Source organism: Tamandua tetradactyla, chromosome 13, assembly GCF_023851605.1.
Source record: "Tamandua tetradactyla isolate mTamTet1 chromosome 13, mTamTet1.pri, whole genome shotgun sequence".
NCBI classification, from domain to species: domain Eukaryota; kingdom Metazoa; phylum Chordata; class Mammalia; order Pilosa; family Myrmecophagidae; genus Tamandua; species Tamandua tetradactyla.
The window spans coordinates 28,924,640-28,950,945 of record NC_135339.1 but is presented as its reverse complement, the minus strand read 5'-3'; the positions used below and the strand labels follow the sequence as shown (position 1 = coordinate 28,950,945).

At 38.3% G+C, this 26,306-nt stretch overlaps 1 protein-coding gene across 5 annotated transcripts in view; it reads right to left on the bottom strand.

Annotated features, from left to right (window-relative positions):
• The window catches only part of RUFY2 (RUN and FYVE domain containing 2), a 75,319-nt gene extending 53,765 nt beyond the window's left edge, over window positions 1–21,554 (bottom strand). For 2 of the 5 annotated variants that reach the window (XM_077125111.1, XM_077125107.1), the window contains exons 1-3: window positions 21,045–21,307; window positions 19,339–19,512; window positions 16,064–16,181 (exon numbers count right to left, since the gene is read on the bottom strand). In XM_077125111.1, the coding sequence (XP_076981226.1) occupies window positions 16,064–16,181; window positions 19,339–19,512; window positions 21,045–21,174 (422 nt within the window). In that variant the 5' untranslated portion in view covers window positions 21,175–21,307. Of the gene's footprint in view, window positions 1–16,063; window positions 16,182–19,338; window positions 19,513–21,044; window positions 21,308–21,458 lie in introns of those variants that run through there. The other 3 variants (XM_077125108.1, XM_077125109.1, XM_077125110.1) reach the window with 3 other exon arrangements.
• Window positions 21,555–26,306: the final 4,752 nt, after the last annotated feature.

Genomic DNA, 26,306 nt, shown 5'->3' with positions numbered 1-26,306 from the left:
AATTATCCATAAAATTCTCTATGAAACTATCTGGTCCTGGGCTTTTCTTTGTTGGGATGTTTTGATTACTGATTTTACTTTTTAATAGTTATTCGCTTGTTGAAATCTTCTATTCCTTGAATCAGTATAGGTAGTTTGTGTGTTTCTAGAAATTTATTTCATCTATGTTATCTAATTTGTTGGCATATAGCTGTTCATACTATCCTTACATACTCTTTTTTATTTCTGTGGGGTCAGTAGTAAGGTCGCCCTTTCCCCTTTTCCACTTCTACTTTTAGTTGTTGTATTGGGGTTAAGGTTCTCTAGAGAAAGAGAATCAACAAGAAACACTCGCAAATATAAAATTTATAAAAGTGTCTCACGCAACAGTGGGAATGCAGTGTCCAAAATCCACAGGGCAGGCTGTGAAGCCAATGACTCCAATGGAGGGTCTGAGCGAACTCCACAGGAGAGGCTCGCCAGTCAAAGAAGGAAGAGAGCCTATCTCTTCTGAATCCTCTTTAAAAGGCTTCCAGTGATTAGATTAAGCATCACTCATTGCAGAAGACATGCCCCTCAGCTGATTATAAATAGAATGAGTTATGGATGCAGCTAATGTGATCATGATTTAATTCTATGAAATGTCCTCATCCCAACAGACAGGCCAGCATTTGTCCAATCAGACAAATAGGTACCACCACTTCGCCAAGTTGACACAGGTTCTACTTTGCTAGCTGCCTGAATGCAATATACCAGAAATGGAGTGGCTTTTAAAAAGGGGAATTTAATAAGTTGCTAGTTTACACTTCTAAGCCTGAGATAATGTCCCAATTAAAGCAAATCTATAGAAACGTCCAATCAAAGGTATCCAGGGAAAGATATCTTGGTTCCAGAAGGCCAATGAAGTTCAGGGTTTCTCTCTCAAATGAAAAGGCACTGGCGAACACAGTCACGGTGTCTCTCTCAGCTGGAAGGACACATGGCAAACACGGTATCATCTGCTAGCTTTCTCTCCTGGCTTCCCAGTTCATGAAGCTCACTGGGAGATATCTTCCTTCTTCATCTCCAAAGTGCTGGCTGATGAACTCTCTGCTTCATGGTGCTGCAGTATTCTTTGCTCTCTCTGACTCTCCATTCTCCAAAATATTTCCTCTTTTACAGGACTCCAGAAACTTAATCAAGACCCACCGAAATCGGGCGGGCCATGGTGGCTCAACAGACAGGAACGCTTGCCTGCGATGCCAGAGGACCCGGGTTCGATTTCCTGTGCCTGCCCATGTAAAAAAAAAAAAAAAAAAAACCCCACCGAAATGGGTGGAGACATGTCATCATCTAATCCAGCTTAACAACCACTCTTGATTAAATCACATCTCCAGGGAGATGATCTGATTACAGTTTCAAACATACAGTATTGAAGAGGGATTATTCTACCTTTACAAAATGGGATTAGGATTAAAACATGGCTTTCCTAGGGTACATATCTCATTTCAAACCAGCAACACATGAACCTGACCATGACAGTCCACCCCTTGTCAACTTGGCAGCTATACCTATCACCTTAAACCATACCTAACTTCTAAATAAAAAAACAATAAAACACATTTTTCTTTCACCTAACAATACTCAACTGTCCTGTATATAACCAGAAACACATTAAATCTCTCTAGAATAGGGTGTAAATCCTTAGGCAATGCTCATTCTTAAACTTGATATATTACAGCTTAAATAGTATAACATGAACAAAACAGCATTACAGTTCATTTCTGTAACTGATCATGTGGTCAAAGTTCATATTTATCACTACCTTCTTCCACTATCCATTCCATGTTCCCTCTACCCTCAGCAAGCACTTCAGCTGGCTGTAGTTCTTTGCTTGGTGGGGTGACCCAAACCCTCATTCCTAAAGTTTCAGAGCCATTGGTAGTCCTGCCTGGATTGGATTGTTGCAGTTTTCCATTGATTTTAATCACAGGGCATGGTAGTACTAAAAGACGCCCTAGGGGATCTCCTATAGTCCAAGAAAACTCTTCTTTACCTCCATTGTGTAGTTGCAGTCCTACTTCCCCCTGACAATCAGGGTCAATCACCTCAGACAATAATGTAATCCCTTTCTTGGCTTGTTGATCCAGTGGCATAAGTAGCCCAAAGTGACCAGGTGACAGTCTTAGATTCCAGTTCAATGGAATCACTGTTGTTTCTCATGGTGGAAGCACTCCCCGTTTTGGAACTAAAACCTGTAGACCAGCAGAGTTGAGGACAAGAAGCAAAAATTTTCCTAGTGGATGACTAGGGGTAATAGTGAGTGGTACCACTCCCATTTCCACCCCTTGGTTCCTGGACACATGGATCCTGGTTACGGGAAATACAGCACCATACAGCAGATGCTGATTCAGAGCATATACAGCTTTCTGGAGAACATTATCCCAGCCCTTCAAGGTATTGCCACCTAGCTGGCACTGTAATTGAGTTTTCAAAAGGCCATTCCACTGTTCTATCAATCCAGCTGCTTTTGGATGATGGGGAACATGGTAAGACCATAGAATTCCATGAGCATATGCCCATTCCTGCACTTCATTTGCTGTGAAGTGTGTTCCTTGATCAAAAGCAATGCTGTGTAGCATACCATGATGATGGATAAGGCATTCTGTAAGCCAAAGGATGGTAGTTTTGGCAGAAGCATTGCATGCAGGGTAAGTAAAACCCATATCCAGAATATGTGCCTATTCCAGTTAGAATAAATCACTGCCCATTCCATGAAGGGAGTGGTCCAATGTAATCAATCTGCCACCATGTAGCTGGCTGGTCACCTCGGGGAATGGTGCCATATCAGGGACTGAGTGTGGGTCTTTGCAGCTGGCAGATTTGGCACTCAGCAGTGGCTGTAGCCAAGTCAGCCTTGGTGAATGGAAGTCCATGTTGCTGAGCCCATGCATAACCTCCATCCCTACCACCATGACCACTTTGTTCATGAGCCTATTGGGCAATGACAGGAGTTGCTGGGGAAAGAGGCTGACTGGTATCCACAGAATGGGTCATCTTATCCACTTGATTATTAAAACCTTTCTCTGCTGAAGTTACCCTCTGGTGTGCATTCACATGGGACACAAATATGTTCACGTTTTTGACCCACTCAGAAAGGTCTTTCCACATACTTCTTCACCAGACTTCTTTGTCACCAATTTTCCAATTATGGTCTTTCCAAGTCCCTGACCATCCAGCCAAACTACCAGCAGCAGCCCATGAGTCAGTATACAAATGCACCCCTGGCCAGCTCTCCTTCCAAGCAAAATGAACAACCAAGTGCACTGCTTGAAGTTCTGCCCACTGGGAGGATTTCCCCTCACCATTGTCCTTCAATGACACCCCAGAAAGGGGTTGTAGTGCTGCAGCTGTCCACTTTCAGGTGGTATCCGCATATCATACTGAAACATCTGTAAACCAGGCCCAAGTTTTTTCTTCCTCAGTCAATTCAGTGTAAGGAACTCCACAAGAGGCAGTAGCTCTGGTCTGGGAAAGAGAAGGTAATATGGTAGGAGTAGAGACCATGGGCATTTGGGCCACTGCCTCATGTAACTTACTTGTGCCTTCAGAACCTGCTCTGGCCCTCTCTCGTATATACCATATCCATTTTACAACAGAGTGCTACTGTGCATGCCCAACTTTATGGCTTCATGGGCCAGACAACACCCAGCTCATGACAGGCAACTCAGGTCTCATGGTAACTTGGTGGCCCATGGTTAAGCATTCAGTCTCTACTAAGGCCCAGTAGCAGCCCAAAAGCTGTTTCTCAAAAGGAGAGTAGTTATCTGCAGCAGATGATAAGGCTTTGCTCCAAAATCCTAAGGGTCTGCATTGTGATTGTCCTATAGGGGCCTGCCAAAGGCTCTAAACAGCATCTCTATTTGCCACTGACACTTCCAGCACCATTGGATCTGCTGGATCATATGGCCCAAGTGGCAGAGTAGCTTGTACAGCAACCTGGACCTGTCACAGAGCCTCCTCTTGATCAGTTCCCCACTCAAAAATAGCAGCTTTTCTGGTCACTCGATAAATGGGCCAGAGTAGTACACCCAAATGAGGAATATGTTGTCACCAAAATCCAAAGAGACCAACTAGGCATTGTGGCTCTTTTCTGGTCATAGAAGGGACCAGATGCAGCAACTTATCCTTCACCTTAGAAGGGATATCGCGACATGTGTTTAAGGATTCTAGCTCAGTGACAGCAGTTCCTACAGTAATATCTGACCTACAGAGAAGTGCAACTACAGAGCTCTTCAGGGATGATGGTACTAGTCTCACAAATTTATTTCTCACTGTTCTGGTAAAAGGTGCATCCTCCGGAAATTCCTGGAGTGTAAGAGCAGGCGTTGCATGATAAATCCACTCTAACATTCCAATCTCTCTAAGCCTCTGGATCCCCTCATCTACATTATATAAGGGCAGTTCTGGCATTTCAACCTCAGGTAATGTTGGCCACCTTTTGATCCATGTTTCAACCAACCATCCAAACAAACTGTCAATGCCTTTTCTAACCCCTCACGCATAACATTGAACGCAGAATCTCTGCTTAGTGGGCCCATATCAATAAATTCAGCCTGATTCAGCCTTATATTCCTCCCACCATTATCCCACACCCTTAAAATCCATTGCCACACATATTCCCGATTTCTGTCTGTATAAATTGGCAAACTCACACAGTTCTTTTGAATGTACCTCCTCATGTGTGATACTTTGTACCTCACCTTTAGGGGCCTGTTGGGACTTTAGTCTAGTTATAGGTCTGGAAGAAATGAGGGGTGGTGGGCGTGGGTCATGGAAAGAACTAGAAACATCTTCCAAGCCTGGTAGTAGAAGGGGCCAGATGCCTTCAGCGCATTCATTTGCAGTTTCATCTGGTGAAACAGGATTAGTCACTCTAGGGCTAACCCCTTCAGGTGAAGACTGGGTGGCCAATTCCTCAAGGCAGGCTGGAGGTGGGGTGGCTATGTCCTCAGGACAGACTATTACAGGGTTATCTAGAGAAGACTCAGCATGACCTAGGGTTTCAACCTCACCCCCAACATCATTATCAATCCATATGTCACCATTCCATTTTTCAGGGTCCCACTCCTTTCCAATCAATGCCCTCACTTTAATGGCAGACACCATGCAACACAGATTTCAGTTTATGTTGTAAAGCTGCTACTCTAACAGTAAGATTCTGAGTCTGATTGTCAGACATCTCCAGTCTATGGCTATAGGAAATAAGATTTCCCTTCAGGATACTCACAGAAACTTCTACATCTGTCAGACAGCGCTTAAGCTTCTTGTTTGAAGCCTTAAGCCCACCCCTCTAACTCCTTAATGTATCTAGTGTATCTAACAACAACCAGCCAATACCTCTATACCTCTTATTCCCACAAAACTCCATAAAGGTGTCAAAAACATTATCCCCCAGAGCCTGGCTTCATACAAGTGAAGCTTTAGGAGAATCGAATGGTGATATTTTGACTATCTCTTTTGCCAGCTCACTTCATGGATTGACAATGTCATTCTGATTATGGGAATCAGAGTCCTTAGTGCATTTGAGTCCAGTCAGAGTAGAAAACCATTCATGAAAACCCATTTTTAAGATTCTGTTTCTTAAGAACCACCCCACTCTCAGTACCAAGTTGTATTAGTTAGGGTTCTCTAGAGAAACAGAATCAACAGGAAAAACTCGCAAATATAAAATTTATAAAAGTGTCTCACGCAACTGTGGGAACACAGAGTCCAAAATCCACAGGGCAGGCTGTGAATCCAACAAGTCCAGTAGAGGGTCTGAGTGAACTCCAAGGAGAGGTTCGCCGGCCAAAGCAGGAAGAGAGCCTGTCTCCTGAATCCTCCTTTAAAAGGCTTCCAGTGATTAGATTAAGCATCACTCATTGCAGAAGACATGCCCCTTGGGTGATTACAAATGGAATCAGCTGTGGATGCAGCCGATGTGATCATGATTTAATTCTATGAAATGTCCTCATCACAACAGACAGGCTAGCACTTGCCCAACCAGGCAAACAGATACCACCACTTGCCCAAGTTGACACATGAACCTGACCACGACAGTTGTGTCCACTCTTTTTTCTGTCATTCTAGCTGAAGATTTATCAACTTTATTGATCTTTTCAAAGAATCAACTTTTTGTTTGTTTCTTCCTCTATTTTTATTTTATATTCTATTTCATTTATCTCCTGTTAAATCTTTGTTATTTCCTTCCTTCCGCTTGCTTTGGATTTAGTTTGCTTTTTTTTTCTAGATCCTGCAGTTTTGAGTTTTGATCTCTGATTTGAGATTGTTCCTCCTTTTTATTTTTTTAATTTTTAAATTTCTTTCAAAAATATAACAAACATTCTTAACATATGATCATTCCATTCTACATATATAAGCAGTAATTCACAATATCATCACAAAGTTGCATATTCATCATCATGAACATTTCTTAGAACATTTGCATCAATTCAGAAAAGGAAATAAAAAGACAACAGAAAAAAATTCATACATACCATACCCCTTACCCCTCCTTTTCATCGATCACTAGCATTTCAATCTACTATATTTTAACATTTGTTCCTCCAATTATTTATTTTTATGCCATATGTTTTACTAGCCCTTTTAATGTAAGTATTTAGAGCTATAAATATATGATGTTAGTGATATGAAATTAGAATAAGCAAATTCTCAGTGTCAGAAACAAGAATAGCTTACCAGGGGTTCAGGTGGGGCTAGGGAATGGGAGTTAATGCTTAGTAGGTATAGAGGTTCTGTTTAGGATGATAGAATGCAGTTAAAATTAAAAATTTTAGGTTATTTACATGTTACTAAAATTAAAATGAAAAAAACCTATAGAATGGGTCAATGGTGGCTCCGTGGCAGAATTTTCACCTGCCATGCTGGAGACTCAGGTTTGATTCCCAGTGCTTACCCATGCAAAAGAAAAAAAAAGTTATAAAGGGCAGGCCACAGTGGCTCAGCAGGCAGAGTTCTTGCCTGCCAGGCTGGAGACCTGGGTTCCTGGTGCCTGCCCATGTGAAAAAAAAAAAAAAAAAAAAGAAACCTATAGAAGCATAGGACTGTACAATACAAAAGTGAACCTGAGATAAACCACAGACTATAATAAACGGTGTAATTATAAAAATGTTCTTTCATCAACTGCAGCAAATGTACAACAGTAATGCAAGGTGTTAATAATAGGGTAGTATATAAGAACCCTGTATTTTACGCATAATTTTTCTGTAAATCTGTGACTTCTCTAATAAAATTTAAAAGTACTAAAGCTTATTCTGTTATGTAACATATGGTGTTAGGCACTAAAGAAGAATGGGTGTTGGGCTGCTGTTGAGTAAAGTGTTCTATATATGTCTAGTTAGGTCTAGTTGGTTTATAGTATTATTCAAGTATTCTATTCTTATTGACATTCTGTCTAGATGGTCTATCCATTACTGAAAGTAATGTATTGAAGTCTCCTACTGTTACTGTTGAGCCATTTATTTTGCCATTAAAATCCATCAATATTTGCTTCATATATTTTGAGGCTCTGTCATCAGATACATATATATATTTATAACTGCTATGTCTTCTTATTGAAGTGACCCCTTTACCTATATATATAGTGACCTTCTTTTGCCTTTTTAACAGTTTTTTAGTAAAGTTGATTTTATCTCATACAGGCATAGCTCACTTTATTGCACTCTGCAGATACGTTTTTTTACACATTGAAGGTCTACGCAACCCTGCATCGAGCAAGTCTATTGGCACCATTTTTCCAATAGTGTGTGCTCACTTCATGTCTCTATCACAATTTGGCAAATCTCACAATATTTCAAACTTTAAACAATATTATTTTATCTGTTATGATTATCTGTGATCAGCAGTCTTTGATGTCACTGTAATTGTAATTGATGTTACTTAATTGTTGGGGTACCACAAAGCATGCCCATATAAAACAGTGAACTTAACTGATAAATGTGTATGTTCTAACTGTTCCACCAACTGGTCATTTCTCTGTTTCTATCCCTCTTCTTGGGCCTCCCTATTCCCTAAGACAAACAATAACAAATTAGGCTTATTAATAACCTTACAATGGCCTCTAAGTGTTCAAGTGAAAGGAAGAGTTGCACAACTCTAACTTTAAATCAAAAGCTAGAAATGAGTAATCTCAGTGAGGAAGGCATGTTTAATGCCAAGATAGGCTGAAAGGTAGACCTCTCCCACTAAACAATTAACCAAATTGTGAACGCAAACGAAAAGTTCTTGAAGGAAATTAAAGGTACTGTTTCATATTCCAGTCAACACAGAAATTATAAGAAACAGAAACGGCCTTATTGCTGACAGGGAGAAAGTTTTAGTGGTCTGGATAGAATTAAAAAAACAGCCACAACATTCCCTTAAGCCAAGCCCTAGTTCAGAGCAAGGCCCTAACTCTCTTTGATTCTATGAGAAGGCTGAGAGAGGTATGGAAAATGAAGATTCAAGCTAGATGTACAACTGTCATGTACTCCAGAAAAGCCTTGTTCTTCTAATCCTGATTTGGTATTGTAGGGTGGGACTTTTTGATTAGGGTGTTTCCACAGAGATGTGACCATACCCAATTATGAGTGTGATCTTTTGATTAGATGGAGATGTGACACCATCCATTCAAGGTGGGTCTTGATTAGTTTACCAGAGTTTTTAAAAGAGTATGACACAGGGAAATGTTTAGGAGAAAGCTTAGATGCAGACGTTTGGAAATGGAGAAGCCCCAGGAAATGCCAGGAGCTGAGAGCATCGACAGAAGCTAGACAGGAACGACAGTCCAGCAGATGTCGCCATGTACCCTTCTATGAGATGCTAAACTAAGAGATAAAACCCAGAGTTTTGCCCTGGAGCAGCTAAGTTAGGACACACACCTAAAAAGAAAGCCTTCTGGAACAGAAGCTAAAGGCAACAAAACCAGGAACAAGAATCAGCAGACATCAGCCATGTGACAGATACTGGTCTTATTTCAAAGTCAAGGTATCATTTTCTAGAAGCCTTAGTGTGCACATTTTTAAGGCCTTAGAACTGTTAATTTGTAACTTAGTAAATTCCCTTTATAAAAGCCAATTCATTTCTGGTATATTGCATTCTGGCAGCTTTAGCAAACTAAAACACTGGAAGAGGTTGGTTCATGAGGTTTAAGGAAAGAAGCCATCTCCATAACATGAAAGTGAAAAGTAAAGCAACAAGTGCTAATGTAGAAGCTACAGCAAGTTATCCACAAGTTCTAGCTAAGATAACTGATACAGGTGGCTTATTTTTAATGCAGACAACTTATTTTCAATGCAGGCGAAACAGCCTTCTATTAGGAAAATATACCATGTAGGACTTTACATTGTTAGAAACGAGAGGTCGAAGCCTGGCTTCAAAGCTTCAAAGGACAGGCTGATTCTCTTGTTAGGAGCTAATGCAGCAGGTGACTTTAAGTGAAGCCAAAGCCCTTTCACCATTCTGAAAATCCTAGGACCCTTAAGAATTATGCTCAATCTACTCAGTGCTCTATAAATGGAAAAACAAAGTCTGGATGATAGCATAACTACTTACAACATGAATTACTGAATATTTTAAGCCCACTGTTGAGACCTACTGCTCAGAAAAAAGATTCCCTACAAAATATTATTGTTTGTTATTAATACATCTAGTCACCCAAGACCGCTGATGGAGATGTACAAGTTCAGTGCTTTCATGCCTACTAACACAACATCCATTGTGCAAGTCCTTGGATCAAGGAGTACTTTTGACTTTCAGGTCTTATTATTTAAAAAATTCATTACATAAGACTATAGCTGCCATGGATAGTATTCCTCTGATGGACCTGGCAAAGTAAACTGAAAAACTTCTGGAAAGGATTTGCCATGCTAAACGCCATTAAGAATATGCTTGATTCATGGGAGGTCAAAATATCAACATGAACAGGAGTCTGGAAGATGTTTCCAACCCTCATGGATGACTTTGAGGGGTACAAGACATCAGAGTAGGAAGTAACTTCAGATGTGACGGAAACAGCAAGAGAAATAGAAGTGGGGCCAGAAGATGTGACTGAATCACTGCAATCTCATGATAGAATGTGAGTGGATGAGGAGTTGCTTCTTATGGATAAGCAAAGAAAGTGATTTCTTGAGATGGAATCTACTCCTGAGGAAGATACTGTGAACACTGCTGAAATCACAACAAGGAATTTTGAGTATTCCATAAACTTAGTTGATAGAGCAGTGGTAGGGTTTGAGAGGACTGACTCCACTTTTAAAGGAAGCTCTACTATGGGTAAAATGCTATCTAAGAGGGTGCACATATGGTTCAGTGGTCACCTGCCATGCGGGAGACCTAGGTTCAATTCCTGGCTCATGTACCCACCACAAAAAAAAAAAAAAGAAAAAGAAAAAGCTATCTAATAGCATCACATGCTATAGAGAAATCTTTTGTGAAAGGAGCATCAATCAATGTGGCAAACATCATGGATATCTTATTTTTAAAAATGCCAGCGATCATGATGATGAATATGCAATTATGTGATGATATTGTGAATTACTGATTAAATACGTAGAACGAAATGATCATTTGTTAAGAATATTTGAGTTTATTGTTATATATTTTTTTAATTAAAAATTAAAAAAAAAAAATTACCAGAGCCACCCCAACTTCCAGCAACCACCACCCTGATCATTCAGCAACCATCAACACTGAGGAAAGACTCTTTACCAGCAAAAAGATTACCTCTCCCTGAAGGCTCATAAGATGGTTAGCATTTTTTAAGCAATGAAGTATTTTCTTATTTTACCTTTTATTAAGGTATTGTATTAGTTTGTTAAGCAGCCAGAATGCAAATACCAGAAATGGAACAGCTTTTAAAAAGGGAATTTAATAAGTTACTCGTTTACAGTTCTAGTGCCGAGAAAATGTTCAAACTGAGGAACCAACAACAGGTTATTTTCACTCAAGAAAGGCTAATGCCATCCAGAACACCTCTGTCGGCTGGGAAGGCACATGGCTGGCATCTGCTGGTCCTTTGTTCCTGGCATCCATTGCTTTCAGCCGCTGTTTCCTGTGAGGGTTCCTCACTTGGCATATGTGGGCCTTCACTTAGCTCCTCCAGAACACAACTTTGGGTTCTGGCTTGTTTAGCATCTCACAGGAAAGCACATGGTGATGTCTGCTGGGCCCTGCATCTCTAAACGTCTGGGTCTTATGCAGCTCTGTCAGATCTGAAGCAACTGTTCTCCAAGCATCTGCATCTGCATCTGCATCTGCATCTGAGGTTTCTTCAAAATGTTTCTCCTTTTAAAGGACTCCAGTAAACTAATCTTAAAGACTCACCTTGAATAGGAGGAGTCACACCTCCATCTAAACAAGGGACCACATCCAAAACTGGGCATGCCACATTTTCATGGAGATAATCTAATCAGAGGGGTTTTCACCCTATAATGCTGAATCTGGATTAAAGGGTATGGCTTTTCTAGGTTACACAAACTTTCAAACTAGGACAGGTACATAATATTGTTTTTTTTAGACATAATGCTATTGTACATTAATAGACTACAGCATAGTGTAAACATAACTTTTATCCAGGAAACCAAGAAAATCATGTGACTAGCTTTACTGTGATATTCATTTTATTGCAGTGGTCTGGAACAGAACCTGCAACATCTCTGAGGTATGCTTGTATCAGTATAGCTACACCAGCTCTCTTTTGGTTACATGTAACACAGTTATATTATTACACTGACACAGTACTTAATAAATAGTAGTCATTTATCACTCAATTAAATCCAACTTGCAAACATTTGAATGTTGCAATAAGACAGAAAATACTACCACATCCCCTAAAACACATAAAAGCCTAAACTGGACACTGTGCTTGCACAGGAGAGGTGCAAAATTTCCAATCAAATGGATAGCTTCTAAGGCTGTACTGTATGGTCAATTTACAATAAAGACTGATGTGTGGTCATTTGGAATTCTACAGATAGACTGGTAATAAAAGCAGAGTACCATATCCAGGCACGGTAAACCGTGAAGTGCTGGAGCAGGTGGAATGAAGATACAGAATGTCTTGCCCTTAAGGGTGCCCAGAATCTGTATATGAATTGATGAACCTTTGCTGAAAGAAGGACCTTGATGAATGACCAATATTTGAATATATTCAGTCCTTCTTGGAAGACTACTTCACTACTACAAAGCCACAGTACCAGCCAGGAGAAAATCTATTAAGTCTAAGTTGCCTATCTTATATGCACAAATCTGCTGAAATGTGAAGAGTTCATCACTATTTACGGGAATTAAAAGAAGAAAATCTTAACTCTGCATAGTTTTTAATGGTAAAGTGGAATTCCAGACATTGCACAAAACCACTTTTTTTTCACCCCAAGTGTTAAACTCTAAAGTACCAATGATGAATTTTTCAACTTATTTTGGGATCCAAAGAAAGTATGACCAATATGTTGATGAATGTGTGAGTGACAGCATGACAATATAGAACAACAAGGCTACTATTTATAAATCCTCCCCTTTCTTTTTTTCCCCCAAACTCAGAATTAAGGGAAAATTCAGAATTAAGGGAAAATTATTTATCCTTATAGACAAAACTTGGGACATAAAAAGTTAAACTATAATAAAACCTAAAATCAAGGAATTTCAAGAACCAAACAATTTCATTCCAGTTTTTTGAAATGACTTGCATTCATTGAGCTGAAAGTTAATATGCAATCTTAATATATGCCTTCTTTTCTACAGAAATGGATCAAGTTTCTCAGAAGCAAAAAGGAATATAAGCAACATCTAAAACTTGATTAAATGTTAGACTTCAGAGGTGGAATCTGAAAGTATAATGTACTATGTTAATACTCATTCATGGAACTAGATAGCAGAATAAGGAATTTTTCATTTTAATCATTTTCTGAATGGTTTAATTTAGAATAATGAAGATAACTAGAAAGTGAGTTAATCTTTTATAAAGTTGCATGGATTTAAAAAGAAGGCAATATATGATTGAAATTGTGCTGTTCAACCCAAGGGGAAATCTTTTAATCTTTAGATAACATGAAAGATAAGACCCAGAATTTAAACAATTGTTTTTCAAAAGATACGCTTGGTATCATCATAGAAGTTGCTAATACATACTTATGGTGAAGGGCACCACAAATATAAAGTATCACTACAGCAGGGACTTGGTTGCACTTTTACTATCAATGAACAGAGAATAAGAGAGAAAAATATATTCAAAAGAAATATGAGAAAGAAAATATGAAATCTTTACAGGTAGAGGGATCGAATGCAATGTTTAATGTCCATGTCACAAAATGACAAAATGGCTTTGCTATACTCAAAGCTCCTCATTTATCTATTTTCTGAGACTTGTTAAGGATTATAAGGTATGACTATAATTTTTCTTAGTATACACACGACATGAGCGTTGTATCCTCAAAATGGTGACGTTAAGGCTTCACATTTATTCCAATGATACAACTTTTACTCAAAACATTTTTAAATTCTAGCTTTTATATTTCTGCTTTATCTAACACTCACTTTTTTAAAAAACTCACTTTTTAAATATACTTAATAATGACTACTTTTTCTCTTTTAGAATATAATTGATTTGAGGAGGAAAACTAATTCAGGATGATAGTGTAAAAAAAGCTTTTGTCCATTTTAAGTGCAGAAGTGAAACTGAAGTAAGATTGGTTTTTTTTTATTAACTAAGTCAGAAAGAAATTTCAAAATATGAATTTGAATAGCAACATTACTGGTTTAAGTGCCTAGCAATGGAAAAACTGAATCTAATAAATAAAAGTCTAGTGTTTATGTTTTAAAATACTCTATTCTATAGTCACACTTTGAATAAAGCAATAACATCAGGTCCCCATATTTTAGGAATATAATGTTTAACTAGCATTATTTAACTGATTTACTCATGAAAATTAAAATTGTGCCATGGTATCTATAGAAATTCAAACCATTTTAGAATGTGACAAATGAACTTCATGCAAGTTGGCAACAGTTCTAGTATTAAAAATTGTGATTGTTTCTCATGTTTAAGAAGACCAAGAGGGTCTTCCTAAGAAGAGTATGTCATTATTTATACTTCTACAACCTGTAATTCAGATTTTTAAAGGCTTTATGTGAACCATGATATTATAATTTTTCTAAGCATTTTTAAAAGGGTAGCAAATTATATATGTACTAATGCTCTTAAGAAAAATAAGACAGGAAAAGTTGATAGTATTCATTAGGTTTTAACTGAATAGAGCAGTTCCTTGTAATAACAGTTGTATAGTAAGGAAATAAAACACTAACTTAACGTGTATTCAGTTTAAATGGTTATGTATTTTTAAATTGCCAAGATAAGTAAACAAGTTTGTGCATTTGGGAAAAAAAAACCTAAATTGTTAAGCCTAATTGTTAAGCAAACTGATAATCTGACAGAAAATTCTATGCATAAAAAAAGTTTTCTTATTCACAGGAAATGAAATAGAGGGAGGACTTATAACTTAATCATCCCCTAAGGAATATAAGAATTTAGTCTTAACACTTTAAAACTCAAAAAATTTTCAACACTCATGCCAATATGCCCCAGCTTTTAGGACTTTTCAGATATATTTGGTGGTGAAATAGGTAGGTAACTATGCTGTTTTCAAGCTGTTATGTACCCCAGAAAAGCCAGGTTCTTTTACTCCAATCTTGTGGGGATAGTTCTATTTGTTGGGTGGGACCTTTTGATTAGGTTGTTTCCGGAGATGTGACCCCACCATTCAAGGTGGGTCTTAATCCTTTCCTGGAGTCTTTTATGAGAGAGAATTCAGAGTCGACACAGAGAGCAGAGAGAGGAAACCAAGATAAACCTTTGGAGAAGTTAAGCTAAAAGATAAAATCCACAGTTTGCCCAGAGAAGGTAAGTGAGGACCCACAGACACTTAGAGAGAAAGCCACTGGAATCAGAAGCTGATAGCAATGAAACAAGAGTAAGGACGAGCAGATGCCAGCCACATGCCTTCCCAGTTGACAGAAGTTTTCCAAAGCTCAGCTGCCTTTCTTCAGACTCCATGTACCATCTTGTTGATGCTTTAATTTGGACATATTCATGGCCTTAGAACTGTAAATTGCAACCTAATAAATCTCCTTTGTAAAAGCGCATTCCAGCAGCTTTAGCAAACCAAAACACTGACACTAAAGAAGTCCCAATTTTTTCAGAGAAAGAAAGTATTTGGTGTAAGTCTTGTGATTTTATCAATGGCTCATGTGAGAACTCAAATCTCCTGGATTCAGCCTAATTAGAACTAATTAAATTAGACCTTTAATACTGGTTTATTAAAGCTTCCAGAATGCAATATACCAGAAATGGAAAGGTTTTTAAAAAGGGAATTTATTAAGTTACAAGTTTACGGTTCTAAGGCTATAAAAATGCTCAAACTAAAGCATCCAGAGAAAGATAGCTTGCCTCAAGAAAGGGCTGATGACATTCAAGGTTTTTCCGTCAACTGGGAAGTCACATGGCAACATCTACTAGCTTTTCTTCTACTTCAGCCAGCCAGCCTCGCCCAGGGAGTTCGATGAGGACCTTCACTGGAGCTGCCATTTCACAGTCTGCCCTACAGATTTTGGATTCTTGTGTCATCATGGCTGCATGAGACACATTTATAAATCTCATATTTACAGATATCTGCTGTTGTTTCTGATTCCTAGAGAACTCTAACTAATACAATTACCTAAGTGCCAATCAGCTTAATGTTCAGGAAACAAAAATTACATTATTGATATATCCTATCTTAAAGGGATTTGTAATTTTCTAAAATAGAATGGAGAACTGATGTAACTGATATAACAAAGAGGAAATAAAGTAATGAAAGTATAAAGGAAAGAGAATTTAATGTTTCTAAGAAAAGCTTCACGAAGGAAATGGACTTTGAGCTGAGCTATAAATAATGAACAGAATTTTATGAGGAAAGAATGGAAGAAGTATACTTAAGGCTGAGAAAAGATTATAAACTGGATGGGAGGTACTTTAGAGAAACAATAAATACACTTCAGTGGTTAGGGATGAACAAGTATTAAGATTACTTACTTAAGACCAGGTAAATCCCGGACACTGGCTCCTATTTCCTCTGCTTCTGGGTACAACTTTTCCACCAATTCCAAAGGGCCCCAGATGGTTTTGTTATAACCCAAAAATGATTTTCTTACTGAAAAAATATATATAATGCATACATTTTCAATATATAAAACTATATTTAACTTCCCTTTAAATATTTAATTCAAACATTTCTAATAATATATAATTACTCAAAATCTTTCCTTCTTTTAATCACTACAACAGCCTTGTTGATCAGGAGACTGTTCATCAGGATCCTGTTGCCCATCTTGATATTTTTCCCATATCAAAAATATGCATCTTGGCCATTCTTCCCTATCAGAGAAATATAGGCAGGTAATTAAAGTAAAAAACGACCAGCCTTGTTCTTTACCAGTACCAAAATAAAAAGGCTGGTGGATTTAGTAGCTGATCTCTATAAGTTTATTACATATACCAAGGACAAATAAAAAATTATCTTATTTTACTTTTAAACATGAAAAAAACGGTGACTTTACTTTTACTTTTACATTATTTTTAGATTTGGATAATTTACAATCATGAAATATACATACATTTCTTTCTTAACACTGATTAGATTTCCTGCAGATACAGTTCACATATCATATGGATCACCCAAGGAAACCACCAAGATAGGCACATTTTCCCTGGGATAGAAAATCAATCAGTACAAAGACACTTTATAATGAGTCATCAAGATAAGCTTATCTTAACAACAAAAAGACAAACAATCCATTTAAAAGACAGGCAAAAGATACCCATCATCATTAGCAAACATGAAAATGTAAATCAAAACCACAATGAAATACCATTTCATACCCACTAGAATGGCTTCTATTAAAGAAACAGAAAATTACAAGTCTCAGAGAGAATGTGGACAAACAGGAACACTCATTCACTGTTGGTGGGAACATAAAATACCCCAGCCCTTGTAGAAGATAGTTAGGCAGTTTCTCAGAAAGTTAAGTCTAGAATGACCATATGACACAGCAATCCCATTTCTGGGTATGTACCCCACAGAACTAAAAGTTGGGACTCAAACAGACATTTACAAACCAACGTTCATAGCAGCTAACATCACAGTTATCAAAAGATAGAAGCAACCCCAGTGTCCATCAACCGACGAATGAATAAGCAAAATCTGGTATATACATATAATGGAGTATCACTCAGCCCTAAAAAGGAATACAGTTCTGATACATGTGACAGCATGGATGCATCTTGAAGACATCATGTTGAGTGAAATAAAGCCAGACATAAAAGGACAATATTATATGACCTTTCCAATAGAAAACAATTAGAAAAAGCAAACATAAAGTTAGAATCTAGACTATAGTTACCAGGGGATGGGATAAGGGAAGGAAGTTGGGAGTTAAGGCTTAAAATATTAATACAGAGTTTTTCTTTGGGAAAATGGGAAAATTTTGGTAATGAATGGTGAGTAGCACAACATTGTGAATGCAATTAACAGCAGAATTTTGAATGTGGTTAAAAGGGGAAATTTTAGGTTTTATGTATGTTACCAGAATAAATAATTTAAAACAAAATCCATGGAACTAGACAACACAAACAGTAAACCCATGGAATGCAGTTAATAGCACAATTATAACAATGTGCTTTCATCAGTGTAATAAATGTACCTCACCAATGTATGGTGTTAAAAATAGGGTGATACATGGGAAGCCTGCATTTTATGCAAGATTTAACCCACAACTTCTGTAATTAAAAAAAAAAAAAAGCCTGTGACTGCTAGGATATAGCTCACTATATTTTGTGAAATAAAGGATAATAAATTCAGAAAATAATTTGAATGTAACTATTTTGGTCATCATCTAGCAAATTCCACTTTGGTTGGCTTGGGAAAAATCAAGATCTGTATCACTTGCTGTTTTTGTTTTTTTTTAAAGAAAGTTTTTCAAGCAAATTAAAATTCAAGAAGATCTAAGATCAGCCTGGTCACATTCTAATATATCAAAAGAAATATTTACAGACTGATAAAATCAAGAGTGAACAAAAATGTAGGAAAGCAAATGTTCTCATCTACCATTGGTTGATACATAAATTAAACCTTTAAAGACACCAATCACCTATATTCTTTGACCTCATAATTCTACTTCTGGGAATCCTAAAGAAATCCTAGCAAATATGCACAAAAGATGTATATCTAAAGATGTTCTTACAGCACAGTTTGTAATAGTAAAAAATTGAAAACAATCTAAGTGTGTGCTAAGAGGAGAGTGGTTAAATATAGTATAAACATATCACAAAATACTATGCGAAAAAAAAATACTACGCAGCCATTAAAATTTTAGGCAGACCTCAATATAAATAAAAAGCTCTTCAAATCATATGAAGTTTAAAAAATGAAAGAGGAAGTCAAGAGGATTCTATTTAGAATAAAATAAAAAACAAAAAGGTGCTAGAAGAATGACACTGATTCCCTTCTGGGAGGTGGTAGTTTAGGTAAATTTCGTCTTTACTTTTTACACTTATGGTTACATTCACATGTCTAGGCCTTTACAACTTACCCAGGTTCCTAAGAAAATGATAGGCAAGCTTCTTTTGCTTTATAATAGTCATCCTTGTACACAACTCTTACATATAGCCCTTTACACAAATGCTGATCATATGAACTAGAGACCAAAAGTGCCAACAGTTATTATTATAAGTAAAATAAGTTATTAAGCAATGTATATTAATTAAACAGAAAACAAACATTTTCCTTCTAAGAATCATTCAATATGAACTATATAGAATACTGGATCTGTTAACATAATTTTCAGGGACCACTCATATTTCTGTAATAATTCAATTCAGAAGACATTTTTGCTAATATGTTCCCATGCACTAAAGAGGTCTCTGTTTCAGCAGTCAACCTTTTTAATGTACTCGTTCAATAGGGATCAAACTACTAATACCACTTCTTATCAGAATCAGCATGATTAAAATTTGAAATTCAATAATTGTCCTAGAAAATGAAAACCAGTTCAGAGTAAATTTATTGAAAACATTTAAAAATAAAATATGCTTTTTACAAAACACTAATAACTAAGAATTTTCTGAAGACTATCCATTAGGAAATATAAGCAGTAAGATATTTTCTCCCAAAATCAACCCATTCAATATTTCTAAATACAAAGTAACCACAATTAAGACCTGAAAAATACCATATTTCCAAGGATGTTTAAGATAGAAAGGAAGGGGTAGATTCTAAAGTTAATTAACTAAAAAAAAAAATCTCATGATACCTTTAAGACCGTGTTTCAGACAATGTTCCATAACAACAAAGAACTGCTGCAAGGGGGGATAGTCAGAATCCAAAGTGCGGCCAAAACTTAGAGCAGATTCAATGAGTCCTTTGATACTCAGTTTAGCCATATTTAACAAGTTTGCTCTCTCTACAGCTGTGGGGTCTTTTGTAGCTGAAAGCACAAGAAAGGAGTCCAACATCATTTCTAAGACATGACACTGAAAAATAAACTCTTTCCTTCCCTTATAAAACCAACAGTGATTTGCTTTTTCTTGGTTGAGAAACTAAATGCCTGCCAGCTAACTAACCTACAGCCCTACTTAATTTCTCTTAATGTCTCCCTCATACATCTATACTGCCATAGAAGACTACCTTGCCCACTCCAGCTAAAGTTTATGAACTATTCTCAATCTCCTGCAACTTGTCCACTCAGCTGCATTTATTTTACTTTTGTGGTACCTCCTTAGGGAAATGCAGTTGTTGTTTTTTAACAACTTTCTGAGGAAGTAAGTTTGGGACATGTTTAAGGGTCTCATGCAATAAACGAATAGTTGGAATTCTTTAAAGATGAAATTCCAAGGCAAAAATGTTCAGAATAAACTGGCAATAAAAGGTAGTTAAAATAAGTATAACCCATAACATAACAGGTAAATTAACACATATCGACAAATATGGGGATACATGAGAAGCCACTTAATTCTTTTTGGTCATTTTAACCCTCTATCCTATTTTTTTTCTCATTGCAGTTCTTTCTTCACTGGTATGTAAAAAGCAGTGTTCTGTGTTGCATGACACTTTTCTTTTGCAAATGGAAATAAAAGCGGAGACCAGTTTCACATTCAAGTTCATGACAATTCACACAAGCAATAATCCCACTGTTTGCATATGAATACCACCTTACGGGATAATTAAAAAAAAAAAACTTTAACATTGTAATTTTTAATTCACAAAAACATTTTTTTTCTTTCCTACAGATTTATTCTCAGTTTCCCCATACTCTCATCACTACGACTGGCAGGAATATCTTGAGCAAATAGAGATGACAAAACTGAGGTGCAGCAAAAGAAAACACTTTGTCAGACATCATAAAATATGTTAGTGCAAATAAACAAAGTGTCGAGTTTTGTTTCACTTAACAAAAAGCTACGGTTCCCAGTGATCCCGCATTCTAGTTCTTATCTCAGCTAGGTGTGAAGCCTGACACTGAATCACGAACAACTTAAAATGCAAACAGCCACAACTGCTGTGGTCAAGCTGCTGATGGAAAATTTCCACACGCAATCTGCGTCGTAGCATGATTCCCTTTTCCGTCGTGGGCGAAAACACCTGGTATGTCAAATTCTGTGGCAATTCTCATTTTTCTTAACTGCGCCCATCACAATCCTTAATATGCGATGAGACAACCTGACAAAAGGCGGCTTTGCAGCCTCTCCAAGGCAGGTCCATGCCAGGAGCTGGCGGTGTCCACGCCGGGGAGCGTTCTCCCCGCCACCGCGCGCCGCCGGGCCTCGGGAAGCGTCCCTCCCGGCGCGACCCCCAGACCTGGCGTAGGTGCACGGGATGACCGAGCAAAGGGCCAGACCCAGGATCCTGCCCGGGCCTGGCGCGCCTTCCGTGCCTGCCTCCCTCCCTCCGTCTCTCTCTCAGCAAAGCTAGTTGCCTAAAGGCCTCTGGGCGTCCCCGGGACCCTCGCAGCGGGCTCACCCGGAGTCCTGCGCGGCGCGGCTCCCCCTCTCCCGCCCTCGGCGTCGGGCGCCCCGGCCAGCGTCCGAGACACGTCTTCCCTACGCCACCCCCAAACCTGAAAAGTCATAGCTCCTCCCCGGCTCTTCATCCGACCCCGAAGCCACACACCGCCCGCCCAGTCCGTCCTTCCTGCAAGCCGTCGGAACACGAGGCCCCCGCGACCACTAGGCCCCGAGAAGGAGGCGGGGGAGAGAGGGAACTAGGGGGCGGCCGCCCGTTGCCATGACGACTCCGAGTCTCTGGCTGCCCCTGCCCGACCCGACTCCTAGTTACACCCCAGAGGCCCCAGTGTTTCTCAGTCCTCCTCGCCCGACAGGGGCCTTTAGCCCAGGGCGTAGAACCCAGCGTCCGCTCTGGGCCCGCTCGCCTTACCCATGGCGGCGGCGCGGTCTCGGGCGGGGGTTCCGCGGGCGCAGCCAACAGCCCGCTCCCTCCAGACACGCGGCGGACGCCACGGCGTCTGTAACAGGCCTGCCGCGGCCCACAGCGCCCCGCCTGGCAGGAGGACCCCCTCGGCGGTCCGGGCGGAGGAGAGAGCGTCGCTGGCCGGGGTCTGTGTAGGGGGTCAGGTTGGGGTCCAGAGGAGCCTCAGCCGGCCGGATTAGCACTAGATAGACCCATCGCATTGATGGGAGATGTGACCATTCTTCTCCCACCCGGGGGCCTTCCCAGCGCGCAAACGCTGGATTGGCAAGTGGTCGGAACCCTGTGCCATGTTCCTAATCCGCTGGGCTGGCTACTTTTAAGTCTGACCGCTTTCGTTTTTTATCACTTCTTAGGAGACCAAAAGAATTTAGAAAATCTGAAGCACTTCACAGTACGCAGAAATCGACTGAAACTGTTAAGAAGGCCCCAGACCAAGACGGTTAAACCACTAAATATGCTGGTTTATAAAATGCAATTAGGGAAGAATTGTAAGGGTAGCGTTTTCTCATTTCAAGAAGAAAAAAAAATCCTGGTCAGGTAACACAAGGTTTAAGTTTGTATCAGTTTGGGGAAAGTAAGCTGTTGATTAGAGCAGCAGTACTTTGAGACTATGGCTGAGCTAGACAAAGACCCAGATATTTTGTGAAAATGGGGCAATGTTGTTCTCTTCACCATTTTGGCTGGTATGATGTTCTGTTCTTATCATGTTTCTTTACTTTTGGAGGGTTTTATAGTTTTCTTTGTTGTGAAATATATACATATACACACACACACATAATTATAAACAATGAATATAAAGTGAATACCTGGGTAACCATCCCCAGATCAAGAATAAAACAGAGGCACCAGCCCAGGAAATTGCCCAAGACCCAAATCATAATCCTACCAGAGGTAAATATATTATTTTGACTCTTATAATCATAAAAGAACATTAACGAAAAAAGCGTAAAGGGCGGGCCACGGTGGCTCAGCAGGTAAGAGTGCTTGCCTGCCATGCCCGAGGACCCGGGTTCGTTCCCGGTGCCTGCCCATGTGAAAAAAAAAAAGGCGTAAAGACAACCTATAGAATGGCAGAAAATATTTGGAAATGAAATATCTGATAAGAGTTTAATATCTAGAATATATATAAAAGAAAACACCCACAGCTCATCAACTAAAAGACAACTCAAAAAAAAAAAAAAAAAAAACTGGGCCAAGGATTTTAATAGACATTTCTCCAAAAACAATACTCAAATGATCAATAATCATATTAAAAGATGCTCACCGTCATTAGCGATTAGAAGAATGCAAATTAAAGCTGCTATAAGATATCATTTCAACCCCATTAGTTTGGATATTATTTAAAACACTGAAAATAAGTGTTAGCAAGGATGCTGAGAAATAAGTATCTTCCTATATTGATGGTGGGAGTGTAAAATGATGCAGCCACTGTTTGCAGCCATCGTTTAGTAATTCCTCAGAAAGTTAAGTATAGAATTACCATATGACCTGGCTGTCCCACTTCCAGAAATATACCTAAAAGAATTAAAAGCAGGGAATCAAACAGATATTTGTACAACAATGTTCATAGTGGCATTTTTCACAATATTGAAAAGGTGGAAGTGGCCCAAGTGTCCATCAACAGGTGAACAGATAAACAAAATGTGGTATATAGATATGATGTAATATTGTTCAGCCATAAAAAGGAATGAAGTTCTGATACATGCTACAATATGCCTAAACTCTGACAACATCATGTTGAGTGAAATAAGCTGGACACAAAAGGACATATATGATCTCAATTATACTAAAAATTAGTGCATATAAATTCATAGAGATGGAAAGTAGATTGCAGGTTACGGGGGTAGGGGTGAAGGTATAAGGAGGAAATGGTGTGTCAGGGTTTACTGAGTGCAAAGTTTCTGTTTGGGGTGATGGAAAAGTTTTAGTCATGGTTAGCAGTGATGGTAGCACAACATTGTAAATGTAATTAATACAACTAAAATGTATGCTCGAAAATGGTAGAAATGGGAAATGTTATATTTTGTATGTTATTATAGTTTTAAAAATCAGTGAAAGAGGGCAGGCCATGGTGGCTCAGCAGGCAGAGTTCTCACCGCCATGCCGGAGACCTGGGTTTGATTCCCTGTGCCTGCCCACGCAAAAAAAAAAAAAAAAAAAAAGACAGTGAAAGAAAAGATTGAATGTATGAAGAAGATGTTTACTGAAAAAATATACAAAAATCAAAATGTTCAAAATAGAGGAATCATTAATTAAATGATGAATTGTTCATTTTGCTTCTTTTCAACAGAAGGGTTTTTTTTGGGGGGTGGGTGGATGGTCCAGGAATCAAACCCAGTCTCCACATGGAAGGTGAGTATTCTACCACTGAAATACCCATACACCCTAAGGGTTTTATATTCTGTGGAAGGATTTATATCTTAAGCACATTGAGAAAAACAAACAAAATTAACTACATGTTTAATTATTTTATAGACGCAAGAGGACAAGGAAAAAAGCTTTATTTCCAAGACTTTTTTCCCACTAAAAAGTTACCCCAAGGGGAAGTTCTGATACATGATACAATATGGCTGAAAATCATATTGAAAATCCCAAGGGGACTTTTTAGTGGGAAAAACATTTAATTCAGCAACAGACCAGCTTTATATATAAAAAAAAATTACCCCCTTTGAAGCAGATATTCCTAAACTCTAAAATACACATTTGCTTGATACTCTCACCTCTTATTCTCATATGTTGAACTAGAATTGGAATTTAGTGTATATGGATGTATTTAAACTGTGCTTAAAAGGATTAAAGCTGAGTATTAATCTGTTCTGAGCCCATGGTCTACTAAAGCTAAGAATCCAGGTTTTTAAACTTATAAACATCATTATGTAAACAAAAACCCTAATTTTTAAAAGCTCATTACATATTGAAGTATAGAGAGGTGAAATTAAATGATGCTTGATTTTGTTTTAAAATATTTCAACAAAGAAGAAAATAATGTTGAAAACAACTGCTGCATAATGTTGTAACTATTGAATTTGGGTGGTGGGTATATGGGAACTCATTATGCTACTCAATACTTTTACATGTTGAAAGTTTTAAAATGTCTTAAGTTCATAATAAAAAATAAATTAGGGCGGGCCACGGTGGCTCAGCAGGCAGAGTTCTCACCTGCCATGCCACAGACCCGGGTTCGATTCCCAGTACCTGCCCATGCAAAAAAAAAAAAAAGTAATTTAGTAAAAAAAAAAAAAAAAAACAGTATACATACAAACATTTCATTATGAGCTATAAAGCAATTTCTCTACAGGAGCTGAAAACAAGGAAAAATAGTCGTCATCTTAGTTCAGGCTTCCCAGGATTATGAGTCCCAGTCACCTTAAGGGTTAATAGTGACTTGGTGGAAATGGATGGGACTAAAGCTGGCTTTTTAATGACTGAAGCAGCACAATGAGTCCAGGTGGTCACTTTGTTACATCATACTGCAGGGAGTCATAGACCTTGCTAGTTCAAGCCTTGATTTGCTGACAATGACAACTGTAATGCTTTTGAACATTTGTATAGTACCTGGAAAATGTATACAATACTGGATGGGGAACACAGTGCCTAGAAAAAATCCTAAATTATGACCGAGTACCAGGATTCCAGCTCTGGAAATGACTTGCCCTGAGTCATATACTAATTCAGAATATCCATACAAGGTACTCCATAGGGTTAAATTCGATTTACAGAATACCTATGCAAAGCTGGATCTCAATAACCACCAAAGAATGAGAACATTCACAAATATATGGAGATTAAATAACACACTCTTAAACAACTAGTGGGTAAAAGAAGAAATTGCTAGAGAAATCAGCAGCTATCTGGAGATGAATTAAAATGAGAACACAACTTATCAGAACTTATGGAATGTGGCAAAGGCTAGGCTGAAAGGAAAATTTATTGCCCTAAATGTCTATTAAACAAGAAAGAGCAAAAAATTGAGGACTTAACACCACACCTGGGCGAACTTGAGAAGGAACAGCAAACTAACCCCAAAGCAAACAGAAGAGAAATAACAAAGATTAAAGCAGAGATAAATGAATGGGAGAACAAAAGAACAACAGAAAGAATCAATAAAACCAAAAGTTGGTTCTTTGAGGCACTAGCAAGACTGACAAAGAAAAAAAGAGAGAGGGTGTAAATAAAATCAGAAAGGAGAAGGGGTGCATTACCACAGACGCTGAAGAAATCATAAGAGGATACTATGAACAACTATATACCAACAAACTAGACAACTTAGATGAAATGGACAAATTCCTGGAGACACATAAACAAGCTACACTGACTCAGGAAGAAATAGAAGATCTCAATAACCAATCACAAGTAAAGAGATTCAATCAGTCATCAAAAATCTTCCTATGAAGAAAAGCCCACAGCCACATGGCTTCACAGAGGAATTTTATCAAACATTCAACAAAGAAATAACACCAATCCTGCTCAAACTTTTCCAAAAATTGAGGAAAAAGGAACTCTACCTAACTCTACCTAACCTCTCAACTCTGTTTGGAATCTCTCAGCCATTGACACTTTGTCTCATTTCACTCTTCCTCCTTTGGTTGAGAAGGTTTAAACCAGGAATGCAAAGACGGTTCAACACAAGAAAATCAATTAATGTATTACAGCACATTAACAAATCAAAAGGGAAAAATCACATGGTCATCTCAATCGATTTTGAAAAAGAATTTGACAAAATTCAGCATCCTTTTCTGATAAAAGCACTCCAAAAGATAGGAATCAAAGGCAACTACCTCAATATAATGAAGG